This window comes from Macrotis lagotis, chromosome 2 (genome assembly GCF_037893015.1).
Source record: "Macrotis lagotis isolate mMagLag1 chromosome 2, bilby.v1.9.chrom.fasta, whole genome shotgun sequence".
Lineage (NCBI taxonomy): Eukaryota > Metazoa > Chordata > Mammalia > Peramelemorphia > Peramelidae > Macrotis > Macrotis lagotis.
In genome coordinates, this window is record NC_133659.1 from 326288565 (window position 1) to 326306897 (window position 18333).

The following is an 18333-nucleotide window of genomic DNA, read 5'->3' on the forward strand; positions in this document are numbered from 1 at the left end:
AACTGTTGGTTCAGGTGTACCTCAAGGTTCGAGGGCATTGTGGAGGGGCTCCATTCCTAAATGAACTTCTCTAATTTTGCTGACATCTTGGAGTGTTAAGTGAGATCAAAGTTGATTCCCATCCAGAGAAACTGTTATTTTACATAAACGGAGTCTACTGAAATGCATTTCCAAAGGGTTCTTTTCTTAGATCGTTTTATCTACCTACCAAGGCAAGGAATGTTGACTATGGAACATTTCCTTCAAGATCTTAGAAAATGGTGGTTCTGGAAGCTTGCAAAACTATCTAGGGATGGCTAGGTGGCTCAGTGGATAGAACATTGGCCCTGGAATCAGGAGGACCTGAGTTCAAATCCAGCCTCAGACACTTAATAATTACTTAGCTGTGTGGCCCTGGGCAAGTCACTTAACCCCATTGCCTTGCAAAAAAGCTTAAAAAAACCCCAAAGCCTAAAAATAACTTAAAAAAAACTATATAAATGGGTATGATGGAAAGTAATATATATTGGGAGAGAGAAGCTTTTTATTTGAGTTGAGTACAATTCTCACAATTTCCAAAAGAAATAAAATCTGTTTTAGAGGGCATACAGTGTCTTTCAGTACCCAAAGCAAAAAATGCTCCCGCTCCAGCATGTGACAATATGTATGATAGATTGAATGTTGAATTTGAAATAAGGAAGAAAGTGACTTAAGTTTTATCTCAGAAATTTATTATGTATGTGACCATGGGCAAGCTATTTAAGTATCTGGACAATTTGTTATGAACTATTTACTAAGTTAGAAATGGGCCATGATCCGTGTCACTAATCTATGGATAAAATCATAAACCCTGGATATATTAATGTGAAGATGTCTTATATGTCACTTTCTAGCTGTGTGACCTAGGGAAATTTAATTAATCTTTGTGGGACCATTTTCTTATTTGTAAAATGAGGAGGTTAACCCAGATTATCTCTAAGATTCCTTGTAGACCTTAGCTCTGGACCTATAACCCAATGATCTGACACTTCTTTGCTATGATCCTAGGCAGGTTACTTCAACTCTCCGGGCAAATTTCCTCATCTAAAAAGAAAATAAGAACATTGGACTCCATTTTTCCTAAACTGTCTTCTCATTATGGCTCATGATCTAAAATTGCTTCTTTGTATCACTATATTATTTCTAATAATTCAGTTGTTGTAACCTTTCCAGTTATAGAAATATTAGGTTAGAAAGGGATCTTAACAAGGATTTTGGGCTCTCAAAGAACTCTCAGGTACTGAGAGGAGAGAAGAGGAAGAGAGAGGAAGCAGAGGGAGAGAGAAGAAAGACAGAGAGAAAGAGAGAGGAAGGGCAGGGAGAGAGAGGAGAGAAGTAAAGAGGAAAGGGAAGAAGAGGGGAGGGAGGGAGAGAGAGACAGACAGAGAGAGAGAGAGAGAGAGACAGACAGACAGACAGACAGACAGAGAGACAGAGAGAGAGATTGGGATTCCAAGAAGGACTTAGAAATAGAAATTTCATTTTTTTTTTAAAGCATTAGTCCCATCTTTGTTATGAGTCAGTGTTATTTCTATTGGACACCACTAGGTGGTGCCTCCCCCTCAGTGATGGGTTATCTTTTTGAAAGCAGGAAAAAAAAGATTCCTATTTTGGGAGTCAGATCTAGGGCTGGTAGTGATGAAGTCCATCTAGACTAATTTCTCCATTTTACCAGTGAGGAAACCGAGACCTAGGAAAGTTCCATAACTTGTTCAAGGTCATAGGATCAAAGGTACAGACCAGGACAGGACCACTGAGGCCATCTAGTCCAAATGCTTCACTTGACAGATCAGCAAACTGTGACTCAGCTCAAGGTCACATAGTAGTAAACATCAGAAGTGAGAGTTGAACCCAAGTCCAGAGTATCTGGTCTTTGTTGCTGACCCCAGAGCCTCAGGAAACATACACTGGCTTTCTGTCATTTTCTTCTGCCACAGTTCTCTAGCATTTCTGATGAAACATTGGTGGATAGGCAAAAGGTATACTTTTGAGGGACCCTTCTTGGAAATGTCAATCCCTTTCAGAGAAGCCTGGAAAGGCTTGCATGAACTGATGAAGAGTGAGCTGAGCAGGAACCAGAAGACACATTGTACACTTAACAGCATGGGGTGATGATTAACCTTGATGGGACTTGCTCATCCCATTTGTGCAAAGATCAGGGACAATTTTAGGGGCTCTGTGATGGAGAATACCATCTGTATCCAGAGAAGGAGTTCAAATGAAGATTAGCTTCAATTTTTTTTTAAAAAAAAGTCATCTCATGTATTATGTAATTTGCTATCTCTAATATTTTCTTCCTTCCTTAAAGACATGTTTTTTTCTCTCAACACATTCAATTTTGACCAATGCATATCATGAAAATAAATGTAAAAACTATTAGATTGCCTTCTGTTGGGATGAGGGGGGAGAATAGGAGGGAGGGAGAAAATTGTAAAATTCAAAATCTTGCAAAAAATGATTGGTAGAAATTTCTATTGTGTATAATCGAAAAACAAATAAAATATTTACATTTTTTAAAAAAAAGAATAACAGAAAAAAAAGGAAATCTTATCTCCATGGTCATCTGAATAGCCATTTCTTGGTCCAGAACTTCCAGAGGATGGGAGTCAGGCTCAAATAAGAGGAATTGGTTCCCCATATGGATGTACCTCTCCAGTGAAAGAGGCAATGGCTGAAAGTGGGGAGGTTCCCCTGGTGGGTCTAATATTCTAAGAGATTTTATTTTATTTTATTGTTTTTCAGGGGATTTTTGCAAGGCAATGGGATTAAGGGACTTTCCCAAGGTCATACAGCTGTTTAAGTGTCTGAGGTCAAACTTGATCTCAGGTCCTCCTGACTCCAGGACTGGTGCTGTGTCCATTTCATCACTGAGCTGCTCTCCCAAGGATATTTTTTATCAAAGATTTCAGGACTAGAACCAGGAGATACCTTCAGATCATTTAGTCCAATATAATAGCCTTTTAGGTTTATCAAGTTATGTTCCTTGATCCTCACACTAATTCTATGAACTACTTGCTATGTATTATTCCCATTTCATAGATGAAGAAATTGAGGCTCAGAGAGTTTGAGTGACTCATCCAGTTCAGGTTTTGAGAAGGAAATTCAAGTTAGGGAACTCCTGGGCCAGTACTCTCCACTGTGTCCTTCAGGTGGCAATGTTACACCCATTTTCCATGTGAGGAAACAGGTCCATAGAGGTATCATTATCCAGATTCAAACCCAGGTCCTATGCCACTAGAGTTTATTTAATTATCTCCCTCATCTCTACCACACTGCCTTCTTATCCTCCTACAGCAGAGGAGCCCCTTGAAGCCAGCCGTGCAAATTAGCAAAGTCCAACTGGGCTGCTGTCAGAAGGAAAACTGTCTCGGAAGAAGCAACATAAAAATGGAAAATCAAGCTCCCAGCACCAATACTGCATTGCTCTGGATGGCCAAGGTCCTTTGTACATAGGGATGAGGATGACGTGCTTGACCCACAGTTGGCAGGCCCTGGGCTGGAAGCTGTGTGTCCCCAGAACTCAATTAGAGCCAAGAAGCTAATGAGGCCTGGGTCACGAGTCCAGCTCCCGCCGTTGGTCAGTAACCTCCGCTACACTTCACAGAGTCGGATAGCATCTCCAAAGGCCGGTCAGCCTCCTCCCAAATACACTGGACCACAAGGGAGGAGCTGGGGACAGAGGAACAAACACATCCCTGCTGTTGGGGGAGACAACTCAAAGTTGGCTAAGAGGCAGTGCTGGGTCACCACGCTGGGCAAGGCTGCCCTCTCCTACTTACCGGCTGTGAGTGTGACCTTGGGCACGACACTGAACCTTGCTGAGTCTGTTTCCTCATTTGTAAAACAGTCGGAGGGATGGATACTAATACCAGCCTGCTCATGTGACTGGTGTCAGCAAAGGACTTTGAAACAATTCAGATTTCTATAGTTATAAGGTTTACCCAGTTTCTTCTTCACAAAACACATTACCAAAAAGGTGTGACAAATAGTGTTCCCTTTTTATGGATGTGAAAACTGAGGTACACAGAAAGTATGTGTTGTAGCCAAAATAATATGTGTGTGTGTGTGTGTGTGTGTGTGTGTGTGTGTGTGTGTGTATGTACATATTTTGAGGGAAAGACCCAGGTCTGCACCTGTGAACAGAATAGAAAAATTCCCAACCTCTGATACATACCATGTGACTCTGAGCAAGTCACTTAATATCTATGTGGTCCCCAAGTACCTCTCAAAGTAATACAGTAATACAATATGCTAAGGTGCATCTGTATAAAGAGAGGCTCACTAAGCTTTCCTCACATTCTAGAAAATCACATTTTCTGGATTTTTTATTACAAAGAACTATTTGGGTAGAAGTTCTCTCCACTAGAGCTGATCAACAACGTGACTTTAGTGACTTGAAGTGACTTGCCCAAGGTGACTTATTAGTATGTGTCAGGATGAGGACTTGAACCCAGGTCTTTCTAACTCAAAGTTGGGTCCCTTTTGTCCTACAGTCTGTTGTTTCTCTGCATTCACCAGTTACACATACAGTAAACATCTGGCCACCCAAGTCCAATATTCTTTCCACTATATATGGGATCTGAGCTTAGATGTCTCTTGTATGTAATGATAATGTTATTTCTAAAATGAAAGTTGCAAAGGCTTATTAAAACTAGCCAGCATTTTTATTTGTTTTGTTTTGTTTTTTAGGTTTTTGCAAGGCAGATGGGGTTAAGTGGCTTGCCCAAGGCCACATAGCTAGGTAATTATTAAGTGTCTGAGGCTGGATTTGAACCCAGATACTCCTGACTCCAAGGCCGGTGCTTTATCCACTACGCCACCTAGCCGCCCGCCAGCATTTTTATGATGCTTTTTTTAGGGTTTTTTTTATTTTGCAAGGCAAATGGAGTTAAGTGGCTTGCCCAAGGCCACACAGCTAGGTAATTATTAAGTGTCTGAGACCGGATTTGAACCCAGGTACTCCTGACTCCAAGGCCGGTGCTTTATCCACTACGCCACCTAGCCGCCCCTTTATGATGCTTTTAAAATCCACAAAGCACTTTTATGGATGTCCTCACCAAAATCCGGGAGGCAAATGTTATATCATTATCCCCATTTTACAGTTGAGGAAACTGAGGCTGAGAGAGATTAAGTTAATTGCCTAAAATCACATGGCTAGTAAGGGTCTGAATCTGGATGTGAATTCTGGTCTTCTTGACTCCATTTCTGGGATTGTACCCATTGCTACACCTCGCTGCCTTATCATTTAAGGTCACTGGCTCTTAAGGCTTTATGCAGCATAGAATGGTCAATCATGAGGGTAGTCAGATTAGGAGGCATTAGAGGACTGTGCAATAATTGTTGGATTTGGAGCAGAGTTCTTCTGGAGTCTAAAGACAGGTTTGATGACCCTGACAGGTTTCTATACTCCTCTGTAAAATGAGGGATTTGGACTAAGTGACTTCTGAAGTCCTTTCCAATTTTCTAGTTGTGATCTTGTAACCCCAAGCAAGACTCCCCCCCTTTTATGGACTCAGTTCCTTTATCTGTAAAATGAGAGTGATGACTTAGATGTTCTTTCAAGTACATCCCAGCTCTGGATCTTAAGTCCACAGAAGGCCAGGTATGATGATCTCAAAGGTCCTTTCCATCTCTAAGTCTATGATCCCAGGATCCCTGTTTTGCAAATGAGGACAAGAGGAGCTCCAAAGAGGGGCAGTGAATTATCCAAAGCCACACAGATAACTCGGTCATAGATATAACTCTCCTAACATCCAGTTCTTTGCTCTTTCTGGTACAGTCCAGAGATGATTTATCCCTGATGGACTGATAAATGCAGAAAGGTTGATGAAAATGCTCCCTGGTTTCCAAAGATATCACTCAGCCAGGGAAAGAAAAATCCATTCTGGACCTTCCCAGAGCTAAGCCAGCAGGATCAGAGGTTTCTGGCTACAGGCCTTCATAAATCAAGTTTCATAAAGTGGGATTTTAAGAACAATGTCTTGCCTTCACAGTCCGGAGATCATTTAGCTCTGCAGACCAATTTTTGGTGAGGTGGGTAATTTCCGGAGAAAGAATGAGGCAGGAAATGAGAGAGTAAGGTCAAAAGAGGTTGGAATTCCCTTATATATTAATAGTGAGACCTTGGTCAAATTATTTAACCTTTCCGGACCTTGGCTTTCTCATTTGTAAAATCGAGAGAGGTTTGTGTTAGACTAGATAAACCTGTAAACTACCCTTTCCTGTTCTAATGATGATACTGTTCTGCATGGTTCCAAAGGCAGGTTGTAGGCAGATGGGGGAAAAGGAGAGAGATGGGGCTGAGAATGGATTTGCAGGAAAGGTAAGTTGGTTCAGTGGAAAGTAAAAGTATGAAGAAACAAAAACAGATATTGGGCTTGAATTTCAGCTCTGATACATCCTAGCTTTGTTTGGATCTGTCTAAGTCAGCTCCATGAGCAAAATAAAGGGGTTGGACTCAAGGATTCCTAAAATTCCTTCCAGCCCTAAATCGATGATACTTGGATCCTTTGAATTCTAGAATTGATGCTTACTAGTTGGGTGATCCTTACTCAATTACTTAGCCTCTCTGGAGGGTTGATAGATTTGTTAAATTGAACTGAATCTTCTCTACCATGAACGAGTGAGATAATACTTTCCATGCCTACTCAGAGGATAGTCAAGATGAAATGTTTAGCAACACTATCATTTTTTTATTATTTTGTTTTGCAATTATTTATTAATGTGATGAGGATGGAGGATGATGTGGCTGATGATGATGAACTCTGAGAGTATATACAGCTCTTAGCTACCTAGGTAGGATCTAAGGATCAAAGACACAAAGTGGGAGGGGATTGCCAGGGTCATTTGTGTGAAGCCTCTTATTTTTAGAGGAAGAAAATGAGGCTTAAAGAGGAAGTGATTTGTCTAAAGTCACAAAATTAGAATTTGCAGATCCAGAATTCAAATCTAAGTCAGATAGGATTAGAGTTGGAAGAGATCTCAGATCCTATCTGGTCTGACTCTCATTTTATAGAGGTGGTGACAAAGTTGAATTAAATAGTGACTATGTACCAAGCACATTGTTAAGTAGTAAGGATACCAAGAAAGGCAGAGAGTAGATGCTGATTTCAAGGAGCATCCATCAAGGGGACATAACATGCAAATAATTAGGTTCATATGAGATTAATTTACAAATGAGGACAAGAGGAGCAGGGTTCTGGGGGAGGCCCACAGAAGGTAGACTTTGAGTTGAATCCAGAAGGGAGCTTGGCAAACTGGGAGGCAGAGGGGAAGAAGAATCCTCTAGGTATTGCGTGCTGCCAAGGCAAAGGTGTAGAGGTAGGAGATGGAGTGTTGTATTATGGGAACTTCAAGCAGCCAGATCATAGAGTGTGATGGAAGGGAGTGAAGTGTGAGAAACTCAGAAAGACAAGAAAGGTTCAAGTTATAAAAACATTTAATTGGCAAACAAAGGATTTGATATTTGATCTTGGAAGAAATGCATGATCATTGGGGTATAGTGAATAAGGGAAGACAGCTATACTTTAGGAAGCTCAGTTTTAGCTGAGGGAAAGATGGACTGGAGTGGGGGGAGATGTGGCAGAAAGATCCCATGGAGTGTTGTTACAGGAGTAATCCAGGAAAGAATGGCTGAGGGCCTATGGTTAGACGCATGTGGATGTATAAGTAAAGAATCTGTTAGTCCAGAAGAAACATGGATTAGGATATCTAGATTAGTGTGCTGAATTATCCAGAGTTTTATCATTAGCAAGTGGCAGAGCTGGGATTTGAACTCAAGTACTTTGGCTCTTTCAACTGAATCAAGATTTTCCAGTATGAATAACAACTGGACTCCCTTTTGGCTCAGAATCATGCAAGCCTATTTCTGTGAGTCTCAGTTTCTTCCCCTGGAAAATGAAGAAAGTGAATCAAAAAGGTCCCTTCTAGCTCTATCCTTTATATGAGCCACATGAGTCACACTGATGACAAAAGTATCAGAAATTAATTGGAATTCTCAGGACTAAAATTCCTTTTTGGCCACATGATGTCACCATCAGATCACAGAAACAGCTTCAGAGGCTGGAAGTGAGGCTCTTCACCATATGAGTGAGTGTGTACATATGTGCATGTGTGTGCATGTGTGTCTGTCTGTCTGTCTGGGTATGTGATGAATCCCTTTAGCAATGTGGTATAGCCTATTGACCTCTTCTCAAAAAAATGCTTTAAAAATTCATAAAATTAAAAAATAGGATTAGAAAGAAAACCAATTATATGGAGAAAAGATGTATAGTTTTTTCTATCCAAGTTCACAGATCCCTTGAAATCTAGCCACTGACCCCCTGAGGAGTCTTTGGATACAAAGTTAAGAACTCCCAAGGGCGTACCTAAATCTTGTCAGATGATCTGAAGTCGGGATCAGGGTTGATTCTATTTTGTTCATCCAAATTCACTAGAGGGGATACACATTCAGATTTCCCCACTGCCTCACTCACCCCCCCGCCCCCCACCCTTCTTTAGTTTCCCATTTTGGTGTCAGTGTTCTTAAAATCTAACAGCCTAGACAAAGCCACAGTTGGCCCACCCTTGTTATAATATGAATCCATCCCAATTCACCATCTTTGATTCTCCAAGGAATAAGAAAGGGAGATAGAATTCATATGGGCAGCCTCACACTTACCTGAGGTACTCACAGAGTCCATACATGGGCAGGAAGTCAATGTCAGACAGAAACATGTATGGCGTGCTAATATGCTTCATGGCCACATTACGCAGAAGGTTCACAGGGTAGAACTGCCCCTCTTTGTACACGATGTGATAGCCAACATTGTGGCGGCTCATGAGGACCTCAGAGCCCTGGGCATAGCGCAGGAACTGTTGGGCTTCAGCATCAGACAGATACAGGGCCAAGCTGATGGGCCCCTCCCAGTGTTTACAGATAGCCTCAAGCATCTGGAGCCTGAGAAGAAACCAAAACATAGCCAAAATGAGTTGAACTCTCCTCATTCACATTTCAACTTCTTTCTATCACATGTTCTCTTCTCTTTCCTTCCTCTCTTCATCTTCTCACTCTTCTTTCCCTCTTTTCTCTTTCCTCTCATTCCTTCCTTTCCTTTCTCTCTCTTCTTTGCCTCTCCTCCCTTTACTTCTGTTCCCCTTTGCTTCTACTATTTGTCTCTCTACATCTCTGTATTCATCTCTCTCTCTGTCTTTTGTGACTCTCTCTTTGCCTCTGTGTTTCTGCTTCTCTTTTCCCTTCCTTGTCTTCTCTCCTCTCCTTTGCTAATGAAATAAAGTGATTTAATTAAGGTTTTAACTTTCTAGTAAGTAGAGGAGTTGAAACTCAGAATTTGCTCTGCTGTCTTCATCCTAGCACTGCTACCTTTTACCACTGGGACCTTGGAGAGCTCTTCTAATTTGTAGATGTGGGGATTCAAAAATTCTTACTTTGATACTTGCTATCTGGGTGCCACTGGTCAAGGACCTTTACCTGTATGCTTTTCTCATGTATTAAATGAGGAGTTTGGCCTGGATAAAATCTCACATGGCTTCCCATTCCAAGTCTAGGGTCCTATGACTTTCAGTTTCAGTGATGGTGTATAGCGCAGATATAACTGAGATATTTATGCCTTAATCTCTTTGGCTCATAGGATCATAGTGCTAGAGAAGAAGGGACCTTAGAGCCCATTTAGTCTAACTCTCTGTTTTCCAGATGAGGAAGCTGACATCCAGGGAAGGAAGTGTCTCGTCCAAGTTCATGGAATCATATCAGAGGTCACCTAGTCCACTCTCTTCAATTCTAAGATATTGAGGCCCAGAGATTTGAAATGATTTGCTCAAGGACACATAAAATGTCCTTGGGTGAATGCTGCAGATTGAATTGGAATTCAGGTTCTCTTCCTCCAGAACCAGCATACTTGCTGTTGCATTTTTCCTATTCTTCTCCCTGTTCCCCTCCCTGTCTCTCTAGCCTTCCTGCTTCCTTCCTTTCTTTCCATCCACCCATCTTTCCTTCTCCCATCTTTCCTTCTCCTTCAATGAAATGCCCCTACTCATCTACTCTGCCGGGGGCACTGTCTCCACGGTAGTTATGCTAAAGCACACTGTGACCACAGTAAGGGCTTTCCAATAAAGACATTCTAGTAAAGTATTTGGAAGAAAATATTTTAAAGATCTTTTTTTCAATAGCACTTGGAACACACAGGATAGAAAATATAGAGTTAAGCAATGGCCAAAGCCCATTTCCATTTTTCCTATCCAGTAAGAACTATCTAATGACAAATCCCCAGCCACCATGCCCACACTATTCAGACAATTTCCAGGAAATTGATTCTATGCATTTTGGGGTCTCTAAACCATAGGTAAATGGCCCACGTATCTTGATTAAATAGGACTCCTGATGGGCTCTCCTAGGTTCTTCATAGCAGTTTCCTGAATTGGTATTACTAGGATTCACTTCATCTTTGAATACAGAGGATTCAGGGCTGCACTCGTAGAAGGTTTCCCCCATACTTCACCATCCATTATGGTTGTTTAATCAAATGACTCAGATGAATTTGTTTGGTAAGAATTTTTTCCAGTGTTTAATCTCACTGTAAGGACCTAGCGGGAAGCACTCTTCATCTTGGATTGCCTGGTGCGATTGAAAAAGCACAGGAGCCTTTTTCTATCACCATGGTTCAAATCTTGGCTTTGATATTTCTACTTGAGTGACCTGGGGGAGGTCTGTAAAATAAGGGAGCTCAATTTATGGAATTTGAAGGTCTTTTCCAATTGTATATCAATCTTAACACCTCTGAGGAACCTCCTCCTAATTTGTTTGAATTCTGGGTGGAGGAAGAAAATAATGAGAATGAAGAGCACTTGTATTTTGAAAAACTTTCTACTTATATCTTCTCATTGATCTCACAATAACCCTGGAAGGTAGGTCTTATGATTAATACAACTTTGTAGATGATGAAACTGAGGCTGACATGGTTAAGTGACTGCCTAGGGTTACAGAGTTAAAAAATTTCTGAGTTAGGATTTGAATGCAGGTCTTTTTCTCTTTCATCACCGAAAACCCAGGAAAAAAATCTATTCTCACCACATCTGTGTCTCACTTTTCTTTTCTGTCAAATGGGTGCATAGCCACTATTACAGATGCATTGCCTGAACTAAGTGCTTGGAGATTTCTGAACAGATGAAAATGAATTACAAGACTAACTCTGGGAATGAACAACTGAGGCTCAAGGACTGAGGAAGAGTGGAAAGAGCAATGAATTTGCAGCCTGAAGACAGAGTCTGTCATCTTGAGTTCAAGCCCTATCCTTGCCTTTACAGGTTAGGTGTCTTTGGACAGGTGACTGAGAATCTCTGGGCCTGAGTTTTCCCATCTGCAAAAGGGAATAACCAGAACTGGACCTAGAAGTTCATCTAGCCTAATCCCATCATTCCCAGAGGAGGAAATTTAGATCCATAAAGTTTAAGTGATTTGTTTAAGGTCACCCAGATAAGAATGATAGCTAGCATTTATATTGTGTTTTAAGATTTGCCAAGTTTTTACAAAATATTATATCATTTGGCCCTCATAAAAACCCCAAAATGATAATTGATATTATCATTCCCATTTTGTAATTGAGGAAACTGAGGAACACAATATTTCAATGATTTTCTCAGGTTCACAAAATTGGTAAAAATCTGAAGTGGGGTAGGTAGGTTTCTCAGTGGACAGAGCCCTGGCCTTGGAATCTGGAGGACCTGATTTCAAATCTGACTTAAAATATTAGCTGTATGATTCTGGGTGAGGGAGGGAGGGAGAGAGGGAGAGAGACAGACAGACAGAGACAGAGTGACAGAGAGAGACAGAGAGACAGAGACAGAGAGGGAGTGGGAGGAGAATTTAAGGCAGAATTTGAACTCAGATTTTCCTGACTCCTTGTGAAGCACTCAATACACCCACTATCCAACTGCCTCATTAGATAGTGGGTCAATAGTTGAGTCTAGGTCCTTTGCAAGACCTCGGATTCAGCAGCCACAGCACAAGAGGAATAGTTAGTAAATGTTAATTAAGTGCTTCTATGAGGCAGACATTGTGCTGAGCACTAGAGATACAAAACCAAAATGAGCCGGTCCTTGTCCTCTAGGAGCTTACATTCTCAAATGAGGTAAGGCATAGTAATATAAAGTGGTCTGTAAGCAGAAAGAACCAGACCAATGTGGGCTCTGTAGGTCTCGAGTACGATGCTATGTTTTCTTGTGTATTCAAATGTTACGTATCTAATTTTCCCTACCTATAGGAAAGGGAGCGTCCTCCTCCCCAAACCGCCTGTATCATAGGACTGTTGTAAGGCGACTATCTCAGAAGAATCATGACTCCAGAGTGCTGAGGGAAGGCGGAGAGGTAGTAGACTACAGGACTGAAATAAAGCATGTTCAGTGGGGCTGTTTGTTTTGGGTAGCTGATTTTACTAGCAGAGGTGTGGTGTGGTGTGTGTCTGTGTGTATGTGTATGTGTGTGTGTGTGTGTGTGTGTGTGTGTGTGTGTGTGTGTAGGATACTAGGAAATGATAATGTGAAGGAGAACCAATAAAACAAATGAAATCTAGAACAAGAAAGTACTTGGTAAATCACAAAAAACTCCCCCCCCACCCCCTTCCCATAACCATTACAATGATCATCCACATAGGCTTTATCCTCCAAGAATAAACATAGATATAGGGATTTGAGTTCCACTGAAGAATTGCTAGTTTTCCTAGGAATTGGGATTCCCTTTGTGAAAGAGCTGTTTCTATTCTCAAACTCAAGTGGTAATAATGAGTTAACATTTCGATGATACTTTTATTTTAAAAACCTTCTACATATACGAATTGGTTTTTACAATAGCCCTAGGGTGTAGGTGATGTTATTATCCCTATTTTATAGGACAGGATACTGAGGTTAAGTGACCTCAATGATTTGCTCAGGGACACATAGCTACTAAGTGTCTGAGAAAAAGATTTGAAACCAGAATTTAGGTCCAGAAATCAATTCATTGAACAGTGATCTTTCTGTTCATGAAAAATTTTAGAGAATAGCTGGAGGTTCAGAGACCTTAGGTGACTTGTCCAGGGTCATCAATCAATATGGTCAGAGGCAGCTCTTAAATTCTGAATCCTTGACCTTGGGTTCACTACTTTATTCCCTATGCTATACTATCTTTCTCTTTTGAAAACAATCATTTGAAAGAATAAGACACAGGCACATTTAATATGAACCTTAACTAAATGAGGAGGCCCACAAAGTCAATACACTGGCTAACTTGGGGCTTCCTTTCCCCTTCTCATAGTCACAATTTACAAAGAGTTTTTTTTTTTTTACCAGCATTTTTCCAGAGAACTAAACAAGAAAATCAACAATCAAAACTCCATCTATGAATGGACATGACAAGAATCTGATAAAGTAAGTGGAAAAGAGAAAGGCTTCAAAGGTTGCAATAGATGGTGTGGTCTTAGAATGAGGAGATGAAGATACTTTTTTTTTAGGGTTTTTTTTTTTTGCAAGGCAGATGGGGTTAAGTGGCTTGCCCAAGGCCACACAGCAAGGTAATTATTAAATGTCTGAGACTGGATTTGAACCCAGGTACTCCTGACTCCAAGGCTGGTGCTTTATCCACTATGCAGGAATCTGGTAGGATACAAAACTATTGCAAAGGGTTCGAAAATTCATAAATAAGCAAGCATTATGTGATCCTAAACAACTCTTTCCACCTCATTCCATTTGACTTTCAAAGCTAGGGGATAAGTATCTCTAGTCTCTGAGAGAGTCAAATGAAACAAAAGTTACAATAGCTTTTACAGGCTGGATAAATAATGTCTCACACGTAATATGCATAGCTCTTTCAAAAGGATATAGTGCATAATAAAAGCTTAATACATATTTTTTCACTGAGTGGGAAGAATAAAATGCAAAGCCATTTATAAATGTTTCTGAATTCTTCTAAGTGTGATACTGCAATGGAGTTTTCAATACCACAATAGAATTTAGAAGCAGAACTACTATATTGTGGAGGCCTAAGAAATTTTTTCAAGCTAAAAAAAGTTGGTAATCATTGATGTAAAGTGCTCATTTGCTACCTTTCCCTAGGAAACTGGAATTGGGGGTTCTTCTCTTCTTCCTTCCATATCCCCCACCATTGGTTTTACTGTTTAGTCATATCTTCCTATTTGCAACCCCATTTGGGATATTTTTTGGCACTGCCATTTCTTGGCATATTAGAATGGTTTGCCATTTCCTTCTCTAGCTCATTTTACAGAAGAGGAAACTAAACATGGTTAAGTGACTCGTTCAGGGTAATACAGCTAGTGATTGTTTGAGGCTAGAGTTGGATTCAGAAAGTCTTGTTGATTCCAAACCCAGTGTTCTAGCCATTGTGCCACCTGGCTACCCCATTTGCCATCATCCTCTTGGTCATTTTCCCTTGCCCAAATCTTCACTGATCAACTGGGAATGGGAGTGATACTGGAAAATTATAGAGCTATGTCTTATAACTGAGTCTTCCCATATGACACCACCCTGAAACAAATAGCCAAGAGCGTAAGTATTGATGGTCACAGAAATACCATTCAAGATGCAATAATGAAATCAACCTGCTGGACATTTAAAGGCATGTTGGTAGGAAGCCCCCCCCCAAAAAAAAATTAGAGTGAGGTGACACAGGTCTCTGTCATCCTAGATTCAGAGCTGGAAGGAATAGCAGGAGTCATCTTCTCCAATACCCTCTTCCTCTCAACACTTTCCTCCATTTTCTGCCACTCCACAGATGAAGAAACCATCTTAGCCAAAGTTATATGATTAGCAACCATTTCTCATCTGTAAAATGTGGACTCACTGGAGTAGGAAATGGCAAATCCATCCTGTATCTTTTGTCAAGAAAAAACCCCAAACTAGATCACAGAGACTTGAATATGACTGAAAAATGACTGCATAACAATCACAAAGGATTCGGGAAGTAAAATCTTGGGTTCCCTGGTGGGCTGCAAGGAGTCCCTTCCATTCTCATATATATATACCCTTCATGCAAATCCTGGCTTTAATGGCCAACCACCTTAGCATCCCTTTAAAAAACAACCCAAATAAACAACACTCACAGGTTTGGAGTTTAGGTTTGGAAAGATAATAATCATAATATAGTTAAAAATCAAATTGCACTTTAAGATTTGCAAAGCCTTTTCCCTACTAAAACAGAAAACATAATTTTATAGCTAAGGAAACTGAGGCCAAGGTTAAGTGACTTGGGGTCACATAATATATATAATAATAGCTAATATTTAGATAGCACTCATGTGCCAAACACTTAAAAATATTCTCTCATGTGTTTTTTTTTCTTTTAAGGTTTTTGCAAGGCCATGGGGTGAAGTGGCTTGCCCAAGGCCACACAGATAGGTAATTAAGTGTCTGAGACTGGATTTGAACTGAGGTCCTCCTGACTCTAGTCAGTGCTCTATCCACTGAGCCACCTAGCTGCCCCTCATATGTTCTTTACAACAACCCTAGGAGGTGGGTCCTATTATCATCATCACCCTTTTAACAGCCAAGAAAACCAAGGCAGAAAGAGATTGAGCAACTTGCCCAGGAACACAAATGTCAGTTTGGATATGAACTCAGGTATTCTTTACTCCAGAGTTCTTTCCAATATATCACCTAGCAGTCTTTCCTTATGAAACTCTTTATGGAAATTACATCACTTAATTGTGAGGTTTCTGTAAGCATTATTAACCTCATTTTAATGAGGAAACTGAGGCTCAAATTAGGCTAGTTATCCTCCAGTATCTGAAGAGTTACTAGCTTGAAGAGAACAGAATCACTACTGCATCCTAGAATGGAGAAATAGGCTCAACTGTTAAGTAGCCGATATGGGGAGGTAAAGTGGTGCCATAGGACAAGGCTTGGAATGAGGAAGATTCATGTTCAGAAGTTCAAATCTAGCCTCAGATACTTGCTAGTTGTGTGACCCTGGACAAGTCACTTCATTTTGTTTGCCTCAGTTTTCTCAGCTGTAAAATGAGCTGGGGAAGGAAATAGCAAACTACTCAGATATCTTTCTGCCAAAAAAACACCAAGGGGACTCAAAGAGCCAGACATAACTGAAATGACTCCACAACAACAGCAGCAACAATAACCACTCATGTCAAATCAAGTCAGAATTTACTTCAATATAGGGACAAACTTCCTAACATTATAACTATTTGAAAACAGAATGAGTGGGGGGCAGCTAGGTGGTGCAGTGGATAGAGCACTGGCCCTGGAGTCAGGAGGACCTGAGTTCAAATGCAGCCTCAGACATTTAATGATTACTTACTTGTGTGACCTTGGGCAAGTCACTCTTAGTCCCATTGCCTTAAATAAATAAAAATATAAAAAAAGAGAAAAAACTAGAATGAGTTATTTCAGAACATATGTTTCCAGATGATGTAAGTACATAGATTTAGAAGCTGATGGAACCTCTGAAGCCATCTAGTCTGACTCCTTCATTTCTCAGATGAGGACTCTACAGCCCAGAAGTATTAAAGGACTTAAAACTCCAACACGCTGCTAGGAAATGTCAGAAGCGAGATTTGATCCTAGGACTTTCTGTCTCTAGGTACACCACTTTATCTAGGATACAAAGTTTCTAACCAGGTAATAGCATCTCTCTAAAAAAGTAGAGAAAATGAGTTAAAGTTTTTCCAGAGAGTGCCATTATTTAGAGCTTTGCTTTCCAAAGGAATCTTAAATAGATTAAAAAAAAATCTCCTTTGTCAAATATCAGGGGCCTGCTTCCTTTCCTTCTACTAAACCACATGGCCACAAGGTCCATCGAAGGAGCACTGGGGCAGCTATGAGAGAATCATAAGCTTCCCCTCTGCCCAGTGGTTGGCAGACAGGACCCTCCAGTGGTGGGATTCCAGAGGGAAGTCACCACAGGCCTGCCCACCCGCCCACCAGCCTCCTTAATTCACTATGGCATTCACTCAGGGCCTGTTTTGCGCTCAAAGGTTTACAAACACACACAAGAAATGTTTCTTAAATTAAAAATCAATCGAACAGGCCCCTGTGAGTGCCTAGCGTCATAATTGAATGTGTAGGAAGGAGTGGAGGAGGCTGGTTAAACGCCTGCCGTCTTCATTAGAAAGCATTACGCTTGATAATTTTTTATTATGTTCTGCTTGGCGTCTCCTCACTCTGGATTCCTCTGGTCCTCTATGGAATAGTCCGGACCATAATAGTTGTCAGAGCGTATTAGGAGGTGTCACACATATGTCACATTCGGGCCGCGTGGGCTCCCGGGCAATTCTACTGGCTGCCATCCGTTGCCGTGGCGATGTTGCTTCCTGAAGCAAACAGAAGTCATCTTTCCCTTTCTCTGACCTCGGTCCTGATGGAAGATGGGGACCTGGATACCTCCAGGGATGCTGTGGGAGGGAGGCAGTGAACTGACCAATGAGAATGTTAGGGGCTCCTGGAGGCTCTCTTCCTTTTCACCAGCCAGAGGATATGATGCTCCCAGCATCCACTGGTACCAGCACCAGCTCCCATTTCTCCAGGACTTCCAGATTTTCAAAGAACTTTCCTTCCAACAACCCTATGAGAGAGGCCATTCTGGGAAAACCACCAAGCCAAAGAATATTAAACGCAGGAGGGACAATGGACACCGGACCATCGGACCACCAGACAATGCATATAGACTTGGAGAGGCCATCCTCTTTTTTGTAGACCAAGAAACGCAGATACGGAGACGTGAACTGACCCAGGGTCACAAGATTAGGAAGCGTCTGTGGCAGCATTTCAATCAAGAAATACCTGCCAAGGGGCAGCTAGGTGGCACAGTGCGTTCACTCTAGAGTCAAGAAGACTTGAGTTCAAATCCGACCTCAGACATTTGACACATTAACCATGTGACCCTGGGCAAGTCGCTTTTAACCCTAATGCTTCACAAAAACAAAAAAGGAAAAAAAGAAATGCCTGCCTCCAGTCCATTGTCCAACAACAACATTTATGTAACATTCTGAGTCAATCATATTAAGTATTTTATAATTACTATCTCATCTGATTCTCAAACTAGCTCTAGGAGGTAGGTGGTATCATTATCCCTGAGGATCCCTCAGGAAACTGAGGCAGAGTTTAAGTGATTTGCAGAGGATCATACAGATAGTGACCGAGGCTAGATTTGAATTCAGATTTTTCTGACTCCAGACCCAGCACTTTATTAACTGTGCCATCTGGCTGCCTGATATTAATGATGATGATGATAATAATAATAATGCTAATAGCTAGTGCTTATACAATGTTTTAATTTGCAAAGTGCTTCATAAATATGAACTCACTCGATTCTCACAG

At 41.0% G+C, this 18333-nt stretch overlaps 1 protein-coding gene across 1 annotated transcript in view; it reads right to left on the reverse strand.

The window, feature by feature from the left end:
- The window catches only part of LOC141515327 (xylosyl- and glucuronyltransferase LARGE1), a 234973-nt gene that overhangs the window by 14036 nt on the left and 202604 nt on the right, over positions 1-18333 (reverse strand). Inside the window, exon 7 of the mRNA XM_074226785.1 lies at positions 8678-8956. Coding sequence (XP_074082886.1) covers positions 8678-8956 — 279 coding nt within the window. The remainder of the gene's footprint in view (positions 1-8677; positions 8957-18333) is intronic.